General features: G+C 39.1%; 1 protein-coding gene across 7 annotated transcripts in view; it reads left to right on the top strand.

Annotated features, from left to right (window-relative positions):
* IKZF3 (IKAROS family zinc finger 3) overlaps positions 1 to 21,956 on the top strand; it is an 87,850-nt gene that overhangs the window by 54,412 nt on the left and 11,482 nt on the right. For 3 of the 7 annotated variants that reach the window (XM_020997287.2, XM_020997288.2, XM_078156022.1), the window contains 2 exons: positions 552 to 668; positions 13,689 to 13,805. The exons of 1 other annotated variant lie outside the window; for it this stretch is intronic. In XM_020997287.2, the coding sequence (XP_020852946.1) occupies positions 552 to 668; positions 13,689 to 13,805 (234 nt within the window). The remainder of the gene's footprint in view (positions 1 to 551; positions 669 to 13,688; positions 13,806 to 21,956) is intronic. 3 more of the 7 variants (XM_020997289.2, XM_020997290.2, XM_078156021.1) reach the window with 2 other exon arrangements.

Genomic DNA, 21,956 nt, shown 5'->3' with positions numbered 1-21,956 from the left:
ATAAGGAGGAACATTTCCATTTTGCAAGGACCACTAACCATATTAGTGCCTTGGGCAACCCATCAAGCTTTAATTGGCAGTGGTCTCCTAGGGAACAGCATTTCTTACCTCTAGCCAGGTTGCCCCCCACTACCACCACCACCAAAGGAGGCTTTCTCTTCTGATCTTATCCCTACACCCCACTGACCAACTGGAGGAATAAACACAACCATATGAATATCTTATGGGAAAGGAAGACTTGGCTTGAAGACAATGATAGCTCTTACGTTACAGTCAGTACATTGAAATTCCCCTTTCTTACCCTGATACGTTGCCCTTGGGAAGAGTCAAACAGCGTTCTGTACTGCCTGTCTCTGCTAGGACTACTAGTTACAGGATATTTGCCATCTTATTCCACAAAAATTAAGTGCAGTAATAATTTGCAATGTAAAGACTTCCCCCCCTCCCTCCCTCCTCATGGTCAGTGAACCTAGAGCCCAAAGCTACCAACCAGGTGGTGTTTGTCCTCGAGCCCCTGGTGGTTACTGAGTACACCTCTGCTCTTCTCCTAGTTGAGAAGCCCTACAAGTGTGAGTTTTGCGGAAGGAGTTACAAGCAGAGAAGCTCCCTTGAGGAGCATAAGGAACGATGTCGCACTTTCCTGCAGAACACCGGCATGGGTGACACTGGTGAGTTGATCAAAACTTGCAGGGATTTTTTTTCTTTCACTAGGTCCAGTGAAATCAAAATCTTGCTCCGAATCACTACTAATTAAAGAAATGAAAACAATTCTGAGATCACCTCACACCCTTCAGAGTGGCAAAGATGACACAAAAAGGAAATGACAAATGCTGGAGGGGCAGTGGGAAAACAGACACATTGCTGCACTGTTGGTGGAGATGTGGATGGCTACAACAATTCTAGAAAGCATTTTGGAGTTATACCCCCCCCAAATTATTAAACAGTGTGTGCCCTTTGACCCAGCCATACCAGTACCAGGCCCATGCCTCAAAAGTGATCAAAGAAAAAGGAAAAGGTCTTTTATGTACAAAAATATTTATAGGTCCAGGCACTGAAGCAAACAACAACAGCAGCAGCCTTGGCACACAACAAGTGTGCTCTCTACAAGTATGAATTGTGATAAGTGCTGTCTGATTTTTTTTAAACAAGTTGTTCTTTTCCTATAGTGAATGATCAGATGTCGAAAAGTTTATAAGTTCCTAAACACAGCAAGATTCCCAAAATTGAGGACTAGAATAATGTGAGTCCAAGAAAAAATGAAGTGGAAATCAAGAGTCACTCAGCTGTGCTGGCTCTGATGTGGAAATCTTTGTATAGATAAAATCTTTTTTCTATAATGTTAGGAGTTGGCCAACTGAATTTAGTTGGTCTGCAACTGCTTCTGCTTTTTATCCTGATGGCATCTTTGGTTTTATCAGGGAGTTGGATTTCCTCCTTATTTCTAAAGAGAAATGTTTACTCAAGTTTCTTTACACACACACACACACACACACACACACACACACACACACACACATACACACACACGAACAGAAGAAAAAAAAATAAAACTAAACATTCAACTGTCATTCATGCCTGAGAACACAAAACTAAGCAGGCTGGACCAAAGACAGAAAGAATATCAGTCAGAGTTTGCATGTAAACCCATCTTTTAAACAGTGGGACAGGTCCTTTTTCAATAAGAAGAAACTTCCAAGCTTTGAAAACTTACTGTTCTGTAGAGAATCATAGGAATGATTACAGGAATAATATTAAAATAGTATTGACAACATAACAATGTTACACATAATAATAAATACTAGAAAGGCAGTGAGGTAGCACAGTGGATAAAATACAGGACCTAGAGTCAGGAAGACCTGAGTTCAAAACTGTCCTGAAATTTGCTAGTTGTGTGACTGTGGACAGGTCACTCAATCTTGTTGGCCTCTATTCCTCATCTGTAAAATGAGCTGGAGAAGGAAATGGAAAACCACTCCGGTATCTTTGCTAAGAAAACCTCACATGGGGTCACAAAGAATCAGGCACCACTGAAACAGCTGAACAACAACAAATAACAATAATAATAATTACAGAATAATCACAGGAAGGGAGTTTAGAGATAATCTCGCCCAACTCCATGACTTGACAGATAAAATGACTTGCCAAAAGTCACACACCTTATTATTAGCAGAGAAAAGATTAAGAACCTAGATCTCCTAACCAAAAAATGATCCTATAAATAGAAAAGTGGGTAAAGCCATTATTTTGCACATATTCCATTTTGGTGATCATCACCATCTTATGGATTTTATTTCCCATACCCTTACTAGCTATTCCCCATTAGGAATTTCAAACTAGTGGAATTACCAAAATAAATTATTTCCTTCTCTTCAGTGGCATAAAGTGATTCAGGAAATGCTGAATTATCAAAGTTGAGTTCATTTACATTTCATAGGGTGCTTTTATGGGTGTGTACAGTACACTTTTTCAAGTATCAGCAAAAAAAATGTAGGCATAACTCAGTGAAGTTTGACTTTTTTTTTTCATTTTGGAGAGCAGAATGTGCTGTAATGGTGGTTTCATCTTGTGAAGTATACACATTCATGGAACAGGAAATGGCCTGGGGTAGTGAACAAAACAGCAGTGGACTTGCTTTCAAAGAGCCTGAGTTCCGGTCCCAATTCTGTTGATTACCTTATTACCTGTGTGACTTTCGGCAAGTCACTTAGCCTTTCTGAGCCTGAGTTTACTCATCCATAAAATGAAAATGGTTAAAGGGATCATAGGATTTTAGATCCAGAGCCAGAAATGACCATAGAGATTATTTAATCCAATTTCCCTCATTCTATGGAAGAAATTTCTGAGACCCAACGAGGTTCAGCTCTAAATTCTAAGGTCTTCTAGTTAAATGGTTCTCCAGGTAAAAGAGACTACATGTCAATCATTATGACCTAGTTCTGTTGCATTTTTTAACGTCTAATTGTTTCCCATGATTTTTAATCCAGAATGAATAGAGCTCTTACTCAACACTAAGCCATTTACTTCACTGCTGGCATCATTCTTCATTCTCTCTCTTTCTTTAAAACATAGCATCTCAAACTAGACTTCATGGAAGACATAAGGTGGGCCTTGGGGGAATAGAAGGACTTCAATAGGCAGAAACAACAGGGTTTCAGGCATGAAAGAAAGCTTGTATGAATGCATGGGGAGAGTGTGGGATGAATTCAGGGAATAGCTGGTAGTTCAGTTTGATTGGAACATAGAATGCGTGAAAGAGGAAGAAATGAGACAAGAAAGATAACCTAGAGTGGAATTATTAATGGATTTAAATGTCAGGCTTTCACATTTTATCCTAAAGGCGGTAGGGAGCTGCTAAAGGTCTTTGAGCAAGGGAATGAAATGGTCCATCTGTGCCTTAGGAAGATTATTTTTGTCAGTGATGTGACTGATAGACTGGAGATGGGAGAGAATGCAGGCAGGCAAACCAGTGAGGAGGCTGTTACAATAGTCTATGGGAGAGGTAATGAAGTAGAGGCAAAAAGGAAGAGACGGATGGGAGAAGGATGAATATGCAAGCAGAATGAACAGGAATTGGCTAACTAGGAGTTACTCAAATGTTAAGGCTGAGTGATTGATGGGGGTGGGCTTGATGGAGCCATCAACAGAAATAAAGATATTGAGAGGAGGGGCAGCATTTAGGGGAGGTGATTTCTGTTTGGGACGTGTTGCTTGGGGTACTCTCTAGACATCCTAGTGGATGGTTACTTGGGAAAGTGAAAGTGTAGGGCTGAGCTCACAGATTAGAGTCATGAGATTACTATTTTGTACGGCAAAACATCCAGCCTTACAATTTCTTTTATCTATAGTTATATTAGTAGGCATCACACATAGAGTCACCAATATATAGTCATTCTGTCATCTTAGTAAAAGCTATGTACAAGAATGCAAAATTGTAAAAGGCAAAACTTAGTAGATTTTCTCATTTGATTTTTATCTTTCTCCCAGTATGGGGCTAATAGGTGGCATAAATTCAGACTCATATTAATTATCACATAAATTGTAAATACTTAGAGTAGGACTCAATATTTGCATATTTGTGTAGGGTGGTGAATATTTTATCAACAAACAGTTATTAAGTGCTTACTACATATTAGGCCCTAGAAGAAATACAAAGATAAATAAGCTGTAAGTCCTGTCCTCAGGAAGCTTAGTAGGAAACATAGTGTGTACAAAGATAAGCATGCACATAGCAGCGGACACTTAAGTAGTGCTTTAAAGTTTACAGTTTTTTATATATGCATATATACATACACACATACATGTATACATATATGAATGTCTGTGTGTATAGTCCTAAAAGTTATTTTAATACTCTGCATTCATATGTGCATATACATGCACGTGTATGAAAACACATACATATGTGTACATATGTGTATGGGTAGATAGATAGTATCCTAAAGGACTTTTAGGGCACTTTATACATACATACATACATATATACACACACAAACACACATATACATATATATATACACACACACATACACACACATATGTGTGTATAATCCTAAAAGATTTGGAGGATACTCTGTATGTACATACATATAAACATATGTGTATGCTGTATGTATGCATGCTCCTAAAATACTTTCAGGAGATCCTGTTATACATACATACATACATACATACATACATACACACATACATACATATACACATGTGTGCATGTACACATACATATATACATGCCTAAATTAACTTTAGGATCCCCTGTAGATACATGCATACACATATATAAATATGTACACACACATATACAAATGTATAGATAGAATCCTAAAAGACTTTGAGGATACTCTGTATATACATACATATATATGTATGTTATATGTGTATGCATGTTCCTAAAAGACTTTTAGGACACCCTGTATACACATACACACATATGAACACATAGTCTTATTTTGTTCTCATGTTTTTATAATATAATGACTAAGGGTATTACAAATGAGGCAGCTTCAGAGCTCTGAGATGTTAGGTGACCTGCCCAGTACGGTACAACTTGTGAGTACAAGAAGCAGGATCTGCACTGAGGTTCCTCCTGACTCTAAGGTCAGTATTCTTTCCACTTTATCAGGTTGCCTCTCCGAGGAGATAAAGTTCTGTGAGATCTCTTCCCCTTGACTAGATCAGCAAAGGATTGACAGATGAGGTGACATTTGAGCTGAGCTTCTGAAGGATTAGAAGTATTAGGATGCTCTAAGTCACTGAATAATATTTCAAAGTATCTATGATTTCACTGGCATGGGCACCTCCTCCACTAACATAAATTCCACCCCTTCATACTTTGGTAGATGAGTTGTTCAGCCATTCATCATGTCTTGGCTATCTTCCAATGATAAAGCTCTCTGCTAGGGCAAGTCTTTTTAAAAATTAAAAAAAAATTTTTTTGCAAGTCTTTTAACAATAAATAACACAGTCCATTGCTAAGCCTACATAGGCTTTTCCCATTTTGTGGGACCTACTGGAATTTGTAATCCATTGGATGAGGCATCAGGGTAGAACTTGAGTTAAATTAAATTGAAGAATAATAACTATTATGTAATTTTCTCTATTTTTATTTCCTAGATTCTCCTTTTTACATCTAGAATAGGCATTCTTAATCTGGGATCTTTGAACTTTTAAAAAATATTTTGATAGCTTTCAATAGAATTGGTTTCCTTTGTAGCCCTGGGCATTTTATTTTATATATTTAAAAATATTCTGAGGTGTTCATAGGTTTCGTCACATTGCCAAAGGGATTTATCAAGCACACGTGTATACATACACACACACACACACACACACACACACACACACACAAAATTCAGGATCTCTGGTCTAAGAGGAGTTCATCAGAACCTTTAATCTTCATGCCATTTGCTTACAACAAGGACTTGTATTGACTAAGGGTTTCAGACCAAATATATTATGTCTGGACCAAGGTGAAAAAAGGGTTAAAAAATGTGAATATTAAGAAATCTATCATTCTTAAAAATAGAAAATGAAAACTGATAATATTTCTTGGTTATCATTCATCCTATTTGCTCGAAAAACCAAGTTCTTTGTGTAGCCTTTTGCTAAAACCTGCCTCAAGTTGTTGATAATAATCTCATTAGACAATTCTCATTGCACAATAACCCACTCTCTTCCCTGCCCTCCCCCACTTTCTGCTGTCCATCAGCTAGTGACCACACACCCTCAAAAAGACAAGAAGCCTCTTTTGTGAACTCTTCAGGGTCTAATGAAAAACTCTGAAGAAAAAAAAAAAGGAAAACCATAGTGAAAACTGTCCATTTCCTTGGGTCAGAAACTTCATCGTGGAAACAGCTAACCAAAGACAAGATTGAAAAAAAGTTAATCTTTCTAAGAGGAGCAAAACCAGCAGTCTGTCACTGTGCCTTTGTATTATCCTTATTGTTGATGTCTTTTTAACATTTCTTGTTTATGTAATCATAGAACTTTGCTTTCGTGTCTTTCAAAGTTCCTTGCTGGTAATGGTCATTATTTCTATGTTATGCTAGGCAGAGGCCCAGAGGTTAAAATGAGGTATACGTGTATGTTGAATTTCCAAAGTCACTCACAAACTGTGTGCAGATAGCTTATGCCTTTGTCACCCTCCCATATCCCCCACACCCAACTCCTTGCAACATTGACCCTCCAAATACCACCCAGGAACGGATTTCCTATTTCGTCATTTAAACCCATTATCTAGTTCCCTTACTAACTTGCCAAACTGGTTGCCTGCCACTTGCATTTCTGAGACATGATGAGGCATGATAACAAGTCTAGACTGTTTGTATAAACAGACAGTTTAGTCCTGAGGTTAATGCAAAGAATTAGGATCTAGTAGTATTCCCATCCCCACCTCCCCACCCTCATCAACTACCTGGACTCCTCCTGTGTGTTCCAAGGTGATTTTCCTAATTCAACAATATTTTCTTTGTGTATCAAAGTGTGACTGTTGGGAGTGAGGGTAGTTGTCAAACACCTACAGGGCATAGCATTCTATTTTGGATTGAAAACAAAAATGAGATTGAACACTATGTTCAGTAGACAGAGTTTTAACCTTTGGTCAGTCTCTCTGTTGGTAAACAGCAATAGCGAGTAAGTGACCAAAGGAGGACTTGATCCCTACAGTGTGCTCTCATATTTAGAGATGAAATTGATCCACTCTCTCTCTCTCTGCTTAAAAACCCCCAAGGGTGGAAGAAACTCATCACCTCCCAGCTCATCCATATGGGATAAACTCTAAATGTTGGTAAAGTTTTTCCTAATATCAAGCCTAAATTTGCCTTTGTAACTTCAGACTCATGGCTCCCTCTTTTTTATTTTTTCTGTTTTGGAGGCAAGTGGCCTTAAGTGACTTGCCAAGGGTCACACAGCTAGTACGTGTCTGAGGCTGGATTTGAACTCAGGTCCTCTTTACTCCAGGCCTTCACTGCTTTCCGAGCACAAAAAGAACAAGTAGAATACCTCTTCCAGGACAGTCCTTCATAGAATAGACGTGAACAGAACCATGACATCCTCCCCAGCCTCCCCTCTTCCAGTCCCTTCACCTTTCTTCACTCTTCTCTCCTGCAATCTGTTTCTTCACCCACTCTTCATACAACACCGACTTGAGTCTTTTGATTATTCTAGTTTGTCCTCCTCTGGCAACTAGACAGTCTCCAGATTATCAATGCCCTCCTTAAATGGTGGTGCCTAGAGCTGAACAGGAAATACCAAATGAGATCTGACCAGGGCGGAGGACAGAAAGGGACTCTCATCTCCTTAGTCTCAAAGGCTCTGCCTCTTCTAATGGAGCCCAAGACCAGATTAGCATTTTTGGCTGCCATTTCGTACTGTTGACTCTTACTAAGCTTGCTGCTCACTACAGCTCCCAGATCTTTCTCAGACAAACCAATGTATGACCATGTCTCCCTCCTTTGTGAATTTGATTCTTTTGTACCCAAATGTAAGGCTTGACATTCATCTTTTTTGAATTTCGTTCTATTAGACTAAGCCTAACATTCTATTCTTGTTCTTTGGGATTAACAACCTTTTTTTTTTTTTTTGGATCTTGACTCTTGTCATCCGGTGGGTTAGCTATGCTTACCAACTTAATGCTGTCTGTTAGATATTGATTAAACAGCAGTGTAGACCTGTTGGATATAACTGAGAGTGACTTTGTTCAATTGTGACAGTGACGACCCCAGGGATGGAAGGGAGCACTAGCCTGGGATCCTAAAATAGTCTTGGTCTATATAATCCTATGATTAAATGGCTTTAGGTCATTCATGCATGTGAATGTGCAGACTGAGAGAATGATTGGAGGAAAAAAAGTAAGAATGGCAATAACAGAGATTAAGGACAGAGCTTTGCCTCCCATTTTACTGTAAATATCTGGTGGGAAAATAATTAATGATTTCATATGGATGAATGCTGTAGATAATAATTGCTGAATTCAAATACTCCATAGGCAAAGGAGTTCATCAGCTTCTCTCACCCTTCTAGAATTAGGAGTCTCATTCAGTCCAGCTTGGACTTGACTTAGTTCAAACTGTCTCCTGAGTTTGTACTTAGGATTGTGCCATATTTCAAAATGTGATTTTATTGGTGTGGGTGCTCCCTCCACTGGCATTGATCTCATCTCTTCATGCCTTGGTAGATACTCTTCATGGGTTGCTATATTGCCCCACAAAATTCAGCTGTTCCTTTGGCTTACAGGCAGTCTTCTGGAGGTGAAGCTGTCTGCATTTAGTTGGGCTGATCTTTTAACTGCAGACAAGCAATCCAGTGCTAATGATACAGAAAGCTTTCCCTTTTGTCTGAAAGTAGTATGTATGATAGTTTTATGTCCTGGCAATTTAAATTTATCCTTTACCTGAAAGGTATTTAATCTATTTACACAGTGACGTTATACTAATTGTGCCCTTTCAAATAAAGTCACATCAAGTTAACAGGTCTTTACTGAGTGCGTACTGTCTACCAGGCCCTGTGTGCTAGGGATCCAAAGAAAAACAAAGACAATTCCTGTTCTCAAGGAACTCATGCCGAATGCTAACAACTATGTACAACAAGCTATAGACAGAGTAAACTGGAAATCCTCTCAGAGAGAAGACACTAGAATTAAGGCGGATTGGGAAAGGCTTCCTGTAGGAGATGGGATTTTAGCTTTGATTTAAAAGAACCCAGGGGGGCAGCTAAGTGGTGCAGTGGATAGAGCACCAGCCCTGGAGTCAGGAGGACCTGAGTTCAAAATCTGGCCTCAGACACACACCACTCACTAGCTGTGTGACCCTGGGCAAGTCACTTAACCCCAATTGCCTCACCAAAAAAAAACAAAACAAAAACCAGGGAAGCCAGGAGGCAGAGCTGAGGATAGAGAGCATTCCAGGCATGGAGCACATTCAGTGAAAATGCCCAGAGCTGGCAGACAGGGTGTCCAGGATGCTTAGGGTTGTGGATTGAGTACTCTATCAGTAATGCCCAGGGATCTTCACTTTGAAGTTTTCTTCCTTCATCTGAACAGTAGCTTAAAGACAGGAGACTAGGTTTTTAGAGCACAGAGTTGTTTTGTTTAGAGTGTTTCATTAAAGTCTAATCAATTTGGTCACTCTTCATTGTCCCCAGCCCCATTTTCTCTCCACAGGCTATTTTCACAGCCAGATATCATAGAATCTGTAGCTTAATATGTTTTTTACTAAATGGGCCTCCCTGAGTCATAGTAAAGAATTGTCTGACACCAGCAGAATAGACACACTGACTGGCCTTTATAATTTCCCGTGAAATGACTGATCTGTAAAGCCCCACAGCACCTGCAAAATAACAAAGAAAAATGTTAGTTTCACATTTTACGTTATTTCTTATGAATTTTTAAGCACATCAACCTGATCATGTTTCACTAGCTGGAAAAGAGGTTCCAAAAGGGTCAATGGATAGATTTCACAAGGTCAATGAACTTAGATGGGGAAGATTACACCTTAATTTTCACTAATCTTTAGTTTCCTTTGTAATCCCATGTGTTGTATGTTATGCATATACAAACATTGTTCTCAGAAGGGGTCTGTAGGCTTTTCCAGACTGCCAAAGGGATCCAGGACACAGAAAAGTTTCAGAACCCCTGCTCTAGAATCTTCCCCACGCAATTCACAGAATTTCAGAGTTGGAAGGACCTTCAGAGGCCATTTGATCCAGGAATCTTCCCCAGCATATCTGACAAGTGATCCCCTAAATTCTACTTGAAGACCTCCAGTGACATAGAACTCATTATCTCTCGAGTCCACCTCACATTGGGAAATTTTTCCTTACAGAGAACCGAAACCTGCCTCTTTATACACCTCCTGCCTAATATTTCTAGTTCTGTCCCCCAGAGCTGAGCAAAACAAATCTGATTCCTATTCTCTGTGACAGTTTGTCAAATGATTGAAGGTATCTGTGTTGACCCTCCATGCCATCTCCTCTCTAGGTTAAATATTTCCAGTCCCTTCAACCCATCCTCATCCCATGTATGGCATGGTATCTATAGTTCTCCTCAATGTCCTGGTCACTGTCCTCCAAACACACTCCACCATGTTTATAGGCCCCCTAAAATGTGGCATCAGGAACTGAACACAGTGTGCCAGATGTTGTCTGACTAAGGCACGGACAAATGAAGCTATAATCTCTTTTGTTCTGGAGAATGTTTCTATTAGGGAAGCCTAAGATCAAATTAGTAAAAAGGAAAAAAATTAATTATTTTGTTTCCACAAGACTTTTGACTCATTCAGTTTGCTCTCCACTAAAATCTGACATCAGCTGTTGCCTAACTTCATCTCCATTTTCATCTACCCCATCCTACACTTGTGATCCCATTTTGTTTTGTTTTGTTCTTTTAAACCCACAATCTCAAATATAAAGCTTTATAAAATCTTGTATCATTTGATCTGGTTCATCATTCTAGATATTTTTGGATTCTAATTTTGTTGTTCAAAGTATTAGGTGTCTCTCCAAGCTTTGTGTCATTTGTGAAAATTTGATGTTAGATGTCATCTAAGCAGTGAATAACACATGGCCAAAGATAGAGTACTGTAGCATTCCACTAGAGACATCCTCCCAGGTTGATATTAATTGCCATTTTGGGGGTCCATTCATTGAACCATCTCTGATCCCAGCCTATGTATTTTTTCCTTGTCCGTGATGATATGAGATTTTTTGTCAAATGCCTATATATCAGACTATAATATAGCTGTGACATTCCCCTGATATAATGGTTCTTAAACTTTTTGGTCTCAGGACCCCCTTACATTCTTAAAAATTACTGAGGACTTTCCCACCAAGAGCTTTTGTTTATATGAGTTATATTGATCAATATCTACATTATTACAAAGTAAAATGTCTTATTATTATTATGAAAATAGTTTTGACTGTGAGGACTCCATGAAAGGGTCTCGGTATAGGGGAGTCCCTGGACCACACTTTGAGAACCACCACTAATACAGTAACCCTGTCCCAAAAAGGAAATGGGATTAGGCTAGTAGGATTTGTTTTCTATGAATCCATGCTGGCTAATGGTGATCATTGCTTCCTTTTCACTTATGGCAGATGTGGCAGCTTTTTTGTTCTTTTTTTCTGGACACCAGACACCTGACTCTTGGGGGTGTTGAAATGCTTAGCTCAGACCCCAGAGAATGTAGGACTGGATAATAAGCCCATCACACTGTTAACCCCTCAAACCAGTAACCTTAGCAAACTCCAAATCTCATAGTTACATGATTTTCTCAGATGATGCAAACTTTGTACACTGGTTTTTTTGGGAAGGGCTGCTAATATACATATAGGATGCTGGAGCTGGAAGGATCCTTAGATTTCATGTATTCTAAACCCCTCATTTTATAGATGAGAATCCATAGAAGCTAAATGGCTTGCCCGAGGTCACTAATAAGTATTAGAACGAAGTTTTGAACCCTGCTCTTCTGATTCCTAACCCAGTGCTTCAAACTGTATCTTTTCAATGGCAGTCTGAGGACCACCTCTCAATTTTTTTCTTCCTTGAACTGAATAAAAATTGTTTGCCTGAAATTCCCAAAATGCACCATGGTGAAAGGTGAATTTTTTGCAATTTGTTTGCTTAGGACAGCATACAAGTATTTTAATAGAAAACCATGTTTTTGAAGCAGGTAGTGTCACAGCTTCACTTTAGAGCATAAACCTGAAGGGTTAGTATGAAGATGAACTGCTACTTTTGGAAACTGACTTCCAATAAAAGGATTAATTTCCTGAATCAAGTATTGTGATTCTGTAGATTAGATTTGAAAGGTTCATACTCTCATAGATTTGGAGTCTGTGGAGTCCAAGCTTTTCACTTTACAGCTAAGTGGTACAGTAGTTAAGACTGCTGGATTTGGAGTTAGGAATACCTGAATTATGTGGGGCAGATAATTGGCAACTCGAATAAAGTACTGAGCCTAAAGTCAAGAAGACTGATCTTCTTGATGTGTGACTATGGGCAAGTCACTTAATCCTGTTTGCCTTAGTTTCTTCACTTGTAAAGTGAGTTGGAGAAGGAAATGGCAAACCACTCTAGTGTCTTTGCCAAGAAAACCCCAAATGGGGTCACAGAGTCTGAAACTGTGATCTGAAAATGACTGATCAAAAACAGCAATACCTGAATTCAAATACTGGCTCAGGTACTTATTAGCCTTGTGACTCTGGGCAAGTCACTCAGCGTTAGTTTTGTCATCTATAAAATGGGGACTAACAATAGCACCTACCCTCCATAGTTCTTGCAAGGAGAAAATGAGCTGACATGTGTTAAGCATTTTGCAAACCTTAAAGAGCTATATAAGGACTAGCTCTCATTTTACAAATGAGGAAACTGAGGTTGAGAGGTTAAGCAATTTTGCTCAGAGTCACACAGCTAGTAAGTGTCTGAGGCAAGATTTGAACTCCAGTCTTACCGTGTCCAAGCCCAGCACTCTATCCACTATATCACGTAACTGCCTCATTCAGTGATTCATACAATGACCGTTAGCCAAAAATCTGCTCTTGGAAAATAAGAGCAAAGGGTTTGATAGATGTGCCCAAGGCATTTTGACCAAAGCTGACATTTATTGCCCTGCAAAGAGAAAGAAACAGAGAGAAGCATGTTAAACACACACACGCACACACAGACACACACACACACACACACCCCCCACACACCCTAAAAGTACAAATAACTAAGCAGATTCCATGCTATTTTGCTTTTTAAAAAAATCCTATTTCCAAACACTGCATTTAACACAAATAGGGCCCTTTATCCAGGGCACCACACTTTTTAGCCCTCTGACAAGTTGTTAGATATTCCAGTCTGCAGGTGTCTCACATACACAGCATTACTCAGAATCAGAAAGAAAGCAGAGGAGGGGGTTAGAAGTTCTGTCTCTCAACCAACCACATCCAGGCTATTCATTTTATACGTCTTCATGCTAATGAAGGTCTTGGCTGGGGATGGGTCATATTTTCCTACCTCACCCTAAGACAGCAAAGTTTGTATATGGCTCAGTGCTAGGCTTCCCTGACCACAGCAGGGACTCTCTGCAAGAGTCCAAACAATATTAGACAGGAAGCCACAACAACCAGGTGTGCATCAGACCTGTAAACGTTTCCCTCTTACCTACCTGTTTGTTGTTTTTTTTCCCTGTTCTTACATTTTCCCAAACCAGCCAGCGTGGAGGCAAGACATCTCAAAGCAGAGATGGGAACCGAAAGAGCTCTTGTGCTGGACAGATTAGCAACCAACGTGGCCAAACGAAAAAGCTCGATGCCCCAGAAATTTATTGGTAAGAATACAAGCCCTTTGCCTGCTGCTGTTAGCAGATCCATCTGAAGGAGATAACCCAGAGTACATGTTACACAAGGGCCATCCTGGCCCAGTCTAGGTTTAAATAAGTAATTCATTTCTTATTATATTATCTTCTTATTTCATTCTAGCTTATTTTTTATTCTAAAAGGTCATTTTGATGCATGGAGCCATTAGGATGAATTTAATTGACTAAAGAAGGACAAATAAAGATTATGCAAATATTTAGAATTCCTACTTAATAAATAGAATTTTATTTTTTATAAAAAAATTATAGTTTCTTCCTTGTGTGACATGTATTGAATAGAAGAATTTTTTTTTTACCTTCCCTTATTTTTGTGTCAGGATAGCATTATGGTCAGCCTTTTCATGTTTTTCTACTTAAAGCTCTTTGGTGCTCCAATTGATTTCATGCTTTGAAAAATATTGCCATTTTTTCCTAGAATGAGCCAAGGATTGACTTTGAAGAGAGAGTGCCTGAAAAACAAACATCTTAAATAGCAAGATTTGATGGAAATGTTTTGGTTGCTGGAGTTAATTTTTATGTCATTGGCTTTCACCTTGTTAGAAAATGGTGCAAAATGAGATGACTAAAAAACAGTTATGTTTCTTAAAATGTTTCAACTGTTGAGGACCATCAACATTTTGATAAATTCTCCCAGATGTTTGCATGCATGTGACCATGATAATTAAAGGAGATTTATTTTTGTGAAGTGGACAGCTGAAATGAATGCATTAGGTTTACTTATAAATTGGTTTCAAGGCACTGATGTCTAACAAAAATAGTTATCCAAATCAAAATAGAGCTGCTTTGCCACATAGAATTTTAGCAGCACCATCAGTCACTTTATCACATCTATTTATCTCTAAAGTCATATCTATTTCTCTCCCTACTACCATCCCCTCATACCTTTTACAAAGACCAATTGCTTACCCTGCTCTTGAACTGGGTGAAATTTAATTTTGGTCTAGAGAGGTTTTTTTTTTCTGCATAGATAAGTTGTGATAAATTGATAAATTAAGAGAATCTACCTTTCAAGGTTATCTAATTTGGATCTTTCTTTGGTTTTATTCCTGGATAAATGATTTTCATACCACTTGACAGATTAAGTATAAATTGTGTTGGACTGATGAATGATACATTTTAATTTAGACTGAGTAAGACCCTTCCTGATCCCTAGGGAATTGTGGTCAAGCAGTGAGACTTGCAGAATTATGATTCTGACAAATTTGAGAAGGTAATGTGCATCTTTGAATACTTAGAGTTTCTGGAGACAACACACAAGTAAAGTTTTGAATAGTTTGAAACCTTAGGGTCAAAGGATCATAGATTAAGAGCTCACAGGAACCTGAAAGGCTGATGCTTCCATTTTACAGAAGAGGAACCTTCAGCTCAGAGAGTTTGTGATTTGCCCGGTGCAGCAGAGACAAGATTCCGAATCAAGTCCTGCAATACCATACACAGCACTCCATCTTTCTTTATGCCCAGATCCTGGTAGCTAGGTGGCACAGTGGATAGATTGCTGGGCCTGAAGTCAGGGAGAAGGAGGCTCAAATTCAAATGTAGCCTCAAATACATACTAGCTGTGTGACCCTGAACAAGTTACTTAACTGCTGGCTGCCTCAGTTTCCTCAACTGTAAAATGGGAACAATATTAACAACACCAAATTCCCAGGGTTATCATGAGGATCAGATGAGATAACATTTATAGAAGTGTACAGTTCCTGGCACATAGCTGGTGCTTAAGAAATGCTTCTTCTTTTCCCTTCCTTTACCCCCTGCTCTGTTATATGCATTCACAGTTTTCTTTTGAGACAGGAAAGACCTTGACTAGAAACACTTTGGTTAATATTTGAATCTGGAGAAAGAGTTGATTTAATCAGAAGGGTTGAGGGTGATCGAGTAAAGAGGTATGGGAGAAAATTGATATTTGAATATTTGAAAATTGATTAACATGTTACTGAATTTTAAGCCGGTAAGAGATGATGCATTTTTACTTGAAGGAACTGAAATATAAGACTAATTATTATTATATATTTAATGAATGTTATATGTTTAATATTTATATCTAATATATATTTAATATAGATTATATTATATGCTTTCTATATAATTAACCAATTTTTATCACTGAATTAAACCTATTTTGGGGCTATAGTCTCAGGTAACATATTTCAAATATAATACAATATATTTTGTATCTTGACTGCTTTTTGCTGTTTGTGGTCATAGGATTTCAATATTTTACCCCCAGACTAACGTCAAGTACTTTGGAGTAGAGGTGTCAAATGACCACTCTCCAGTGCTGCCTGAACCAAATTAAATGTAACTGGGAAATATTTATGTATTTTGGGGTTTTTTATTTTGTTTTTAGGCAATTGGGGTTAAGCGACTTGCCCAGGGTCACACAGCTGGTAAGTGTCAGTGTTTGGTTTGAGGCCGGATTTGAACTCAAGTCCTCCTGACTTCAGGGCCAGTGCTCTATCCACTGTGCCACCTAGCTGCCCCGGAAATGTTTAACAAAATAAATAAAAATACAATAAAACATAGATAGCATTACATTTTCAAACCAATCTGCACCCACAGGGATTAGTGACCCTCATTTGTATTTGAGCGTGACACCAATGCTCTCAACTTCTTAGACATTGATTTCCCCCTATCATCTGAGTCATCAAACAGCAGCGCCTGCTGTATTTGACAGGGAATCTGAACTGAGGTGGCAGATTCAAGGCTTCTTGGCCCTATATAATAACTAGGAATTGCTCAGCACAAAGCATGAATGATAGAGATAACAGAAGAGAATACCTGAGCTAGCCATTATTGGCTATCATTTTGTGTTTATATTATCCATATTTGGCACTTGTAACTTTATTTTTCTCAAAGTTGCAAAGCTGTGGCAAGATGATTAAAAATAAGGATAGTATGCAATGTTCATTATGCAAGTTTTTCCCAGCATGCATTATGGGAAGACTGTTCCTGGCCATGGCATAAAATCCTGGTTCTGACACTTATTAACTGATTGACTTTGGGCAAGTGAGTAACCAACCTGAACCTTAATTTCCTCATCTGTAAAATCAAGAATGATATGTATGCCATTTACTTAATAGGGTTGTTGTGAAGAAAGTGCCTTGTGAGCCACAATGCTCTTAATTATTACTAACAATATTAATTATTATTACTTCAGAGATTCCTGGTTTCATTAGAATATGTACTCCTTCCACCAATGCACTTCACACACAATCCCCTTTATACCTTAGGGAACTATCTTCATGATGGCTAGAAATTCCTTACCAAGTGGTCAACCTTGTGTTGTTATTAAGCAACAGCAGTTAATCAGCATGTATCGTATGACACCAAGCTATACATGTGCTGCCAGATTAACTTGGTGCTATTTTAGCTGCAACCATAGTACCCCTCTCAGTAAATAGAATCAGAGAATTTGCAGAAGAAAATTAAGACTAGGCAAATGTTCATGTGTTTTACCCAAGATGGTAGCGCTGTCCAAAGTAAAGCATTAAGCCAGCCTTCCAGCATTAACTTATAACCTTCACTCTTAGCTTACCTCTTCCTCAGTCATTTCACACTTATTTAGTGCCTTCTGTGTGCCAGGCATTCTGCCAAGCCCTGAGGGATACAAAGAAAGGCAAAAGACAGTCCCTGCCCTCATGGAGCTTACAATCTTGTGGGGGAGAAAACATGTAAACAACTATATACAAACAGGCTACGGACAGGATAAATTGAAGATAATTGGCAGAGGATTTGAGAAAGGCAGAAGATGGGATTTTAGCTGGGATTTGAAGGAAGCCATGGGGTACAATGGGAGGGAGGAGAGAGAGAATTCCAGCAGGACTCAACATCAAGTAAAAATACCCTCAGTTGGGATAGAGTATCTTGTTCAAGAAATGGCAAGGAGGTCAGCGTCATTAGATCTGAGAGTAAGTGAGGGTGGGAGGCATAATAAGACTAGAAAGATGAGGGGGTGGGAAGAGTTCTTTTTCTGACTGTCTGAAGAACTGGGACATGGTTTTCTGAAGACATAAGCTCCCAGAGAGATGGGTAAGGTGTGAAGGAAGAATGAGTCACTCCCTTTAATACTTGAAGCCAATTACAGAGTACTCAGACCAATCTTGGCTTTCCTAACCTCTTGAACTATAAAAGCAAAGGTCAAAATGTGTCATCAGGGCAACCTGTTGTACAGACACTGATTATCACACCTTAATTGGGCAGTACTTTTCATACGCTGTAAACAAAGGCCCTTGATTAAAGCTTAGAGCAGGCTGGACATGTAGAAATTGCTTTTATTGAGGAATAAGACTATAAACACAAGCTGCCAGTGGAGAGAAGAAAAAAAAAAACCTATTTCTAATTGAGTCTCCAGGAAATTCTCTGTAAAGTAGGAAAAAACATGATGATACATACTCATGAGCCAACATCCTTACATCATTGAACTCAACTTTTCTTAGCTATTCTTATGAAAGGCCAGGACATTACTTTCAATAGCACAAATCTTTCTCTAGTTTTCCTTTCTCAACGTCTTGTTTTACTGACACAACCTTATTTGGCTTAATTCCTAACAAGGCCACCATTGAATCACTGGGCCCAAAATGAAAGTACGGATTCCCCATTTGGGGAACAAAGGAAAAAAAGCACAATTCCTTTCTCTGGATTTTCTTTCTTCCTCAAAACAGACTTGTAGTTTAGAACAAGGAGTACACTCCAGGGTTTCCCTCGCTTTTTTTATTTGACTTATTCCTCATAATAAAGGATGTTTTCTTTATGTTGAGAACAACACATACACATTTGCAAAAATCTCTCACCCACTGTAAGAATATTAGTGAAATTCTGACACTTCAGAATAATATACCACCAGCTCTCTGTGTGAAGCAGCTAATGAGAAACTGCTTCCTTGGACTAAAAGAGCTGTAGAAAGCAGTTTCACTACCTGTTTCTAAGGGTGAAAACTACCTGTGCCCTCTCCCTTCTTGGAGACCTAAAGGATCCCTGGCCTCTAAGCTTCCCTGAGCTGAGTTGAGGTGTGTGTATGTGGCCAACTGTGGGTCAGGGAAAAAACTTGACAAGTGAAAAATGGGAGGAGAAAAGCTCCTTGGGTGGGTGGATAGGAGTGTTTTCGTGTGCACGCGTATGCGCGCGTGCAGTACCATCTAGTTCTAAGGTTGTGCTGAGCCAGTCAATAATAGTTGGTGAGTAAGCATTTATTAAGGGGTAGCTAGGTGGTGCAGTAGATAGAGGCCCTGGAGTTGGGAGGACCTTAGTTCAAATCCAGCCACAGACACTTGACACTTACTAGCTATGTGACCCAGGGCAAGTCACTTAACCCCATTGCCTAGCCAAAAAAATAAATAAAATAAAATAAAATAAAATAAACATTTATTAAGTGCTATTGTGTTCCAGGCACTGTGCTAAGCATTAAGGATACCAAAAAAAAAAAAAAAGGCAAAAGACAGTCCCTGCCGTTTAGGAGATCGTAGTCTAGTAGAAAGAGAAACTAGGTATTTCCAAGTGACCAGAACTATCTCCCTGTGCTGTCTCCCCTGAAATAAATAGCATCTACCTTACAGAGGACAAATTGTTCTGCCACCAAAACAAAAAAATCCACTCACTGTAACCCTCTGCCTTTTCTCTCCCTGCTCCCATCAGCACTGTTCTTTTGTGCTCTCTCCCTTTCTCTCTCTCCCCATCTCTCTCTCTCTCTCCCTGTCCCTCTCCTTCCCTCTCTCTCCTTCTTAGACTTCACTGTTCTCTTCTGTCTTTTCTTCCAATGGGGAGTCAGCACAGGATTTTAACTCACAGTTAGCCTGAGACCATATCCATAATGAGGAGTTACTTTTCCTTTTCCTCACTTTTATTTGCTCAAGGTCTGATAGGTGATAAACACACTGAGAGGCATAGTTCTGATACCCTGACTACTCATGTGGATTTATCTTGTAATAAAGTCAGCAAGTCAGAAATTATTTATTAAGCTCCATCAGCATGCCCCAAACTGTGCTAACTGTGGTGGGTGGTTTGGGAATAAAGGCAAAAAGTCCCTATTTTTACATATCCCCTATATGTAATCTCAAGAAGACTACAATCAAATGGAGGAAACACCATGCAAAAAAAAATGTACAAACGATATATACAGGGTAAATTGGAGAAAGTCAACAGAGGAAAGGCACTAGCATTAAGGGGGGCAAGGAAAAGTTTTTTGCAGAAGATGAAATTTAAAGGAAGCCAGGAGACAGAGATGAAGAGGGAGAGAAATCCAGGTATGAGGGATAAACTAGTGAAAATGCAAAGTCAAGCATTTATTAAGTACTTATTATGTGCCAGGAACTGTGCTAAGCTCTGGAGATACAAAGAAAGGCCAAAACAGTCTCTGTTCTAAGCCCACATTCTAACAGAGATAGCTATTGGGACTTGTGAAGAGACAGCAACTTTCTTCCCAAACAGTATCTTTCCAGACAATATGACCATGTAAAGAACATCTGGAAATGTTCTATTGTTTTACCTGTCTGGGTGACAAAAGTACTAGAATGGTGTTCAGACGAATTTGCAGAATACCTGGCCCTAGAGATATTCGAGAAAAGGATAGATTAACACTTGTGAGCTCTTTTGTGTTATTTCTATGTCTTTTTCCCCCCTTTGGCATTTTGTACCACTTAGATGGCACTTATGTCTTTTCTCCCCTATTAATTTATAAGTTCCTTAGGGGTAGAAACCAGTTTAATTAATTTTTATGTCCCCTGTGGCATTGAGCATAATGCCTGACACATAGCAGGTGCTCAGTGTATATTATACGAATGTATTAGCCAAAAATGGCATGTGGGCCAGGTGCTGCCACCATACCCCCTTACCCTAATTCTTCTCAGAACCTCTGCCAGCTGCCCCTGCCACGAGAGACTGTGGTTGATGCTTTCTCCTTTGCTAGAGTCAGTGACCAGCATGGCACTGTACTTTTTCCTCCTTCTGTCCCCCATCAAGAATTGTAAATAATTTTGTGTCCTGTTGATATTTTTATCTTCCCCAGAACCTAGCTGTAGACACTGTTCAGTGAATGAATTAGGTCATGAATTAGACTGAGCAGCACTACTTCCCTATCACCAGCCCCAAACATCAGCCAATCAAAAAAAAAAATACTTATGGGGCAGGTAGGTGGTGCAGTGGATAGAGCACTGGCCCTGGAGTCGGGAAGACCTGAGTTCAAATGTGACCTCAGACACTGGACATTTACTAGCTGTGTGACTCTGGGCAGGTCACTTAACCCCATTGCCTAGCCCCCCAAAAAAAATACTTATTAAGGGCCTACTTTGTACTAAGTGCTATATAAAATGTCAAAAGAGATACAAAGATATATGAAAACCAAAAAGGAAAGGGGATCAAACTATAGCATTCTTCTAGGTGAAAGGTTCCTAACCATTTTTATGTTATGAACCCCTTTGGCAGTCTAGTGAAACCTACAGGCCCCTTCCCAGACTCATGTTTTTAAATAATTGAAGGAAATGCTACATTTCAGGTGGAGGTTAGTGAAAGTAAGTATGTAATTTTTTCCCCTCATCCAAGTTCATGGATCCCCTGAAATCTATCCACAGACCCTTCTTCTGGATGGTTTAGTCACCTTCCTGAAGTTGGGGGTGGTGAGGGGGCCAAAATCATCTGGTGTCAAACGGTAAAAATGGGGCTAAAGCTACCTTTTCTCATTCTGTTAACTCTAGATTCTGAAGAGATTGATCAAATCTCACTCATCTCTTCAGCAGACTTCCTTATGTACCAACATGATTACAACTGATCTTTCGAGGTCCCTCTCAGCATTTTTATATAATGATACCTAAGATTTGTTCACATCTTGTGAAGATGTTAACAGGCTCGTGCCCACACTACCCAACAGTTTTAGAACAGGAAATGAAGAATATTGTATCTGGGGGCAAATGACGCAGATTGGGGTTTGGCCTAGGGACTAGGGATTGACACCCTTTAAAACAGATGTTCTTAACCTGAGGTCCAAGAACTTGGTGGTTGTTATTGTTAACATTTTGACAACAGTATTTCAGTATAATTCATTTCCCTTGTAATCCTATGTATTTTATTTTATTCATTTAAAAACATTAACTTGAGAAGGAGTCTATAGGCTCT

This window comes from Phascolarctos cinereus, unplaced genomic scaffold (genome assembly GCF_003287225.1).
Source record: "Phascolarctos cinereus isolate Bilbo 61053 unplaced genomic scaffold, phaCin_HiC Scaffold_5;HRSCAF=322, whole genome shotgun sequence".
Lineage (NCBI taxonomy): Eukaryota > Metazoa > Chordata > Mammalia > Diprotodontia > Phascolarctidae > Phascolarctos > Phascolarctos cinereus.
The sequence above is the reverse complement of the archived record's forward strand: the minus strand, read 5'-3'. Positions and strand labels throughout refer to the sequence as shown.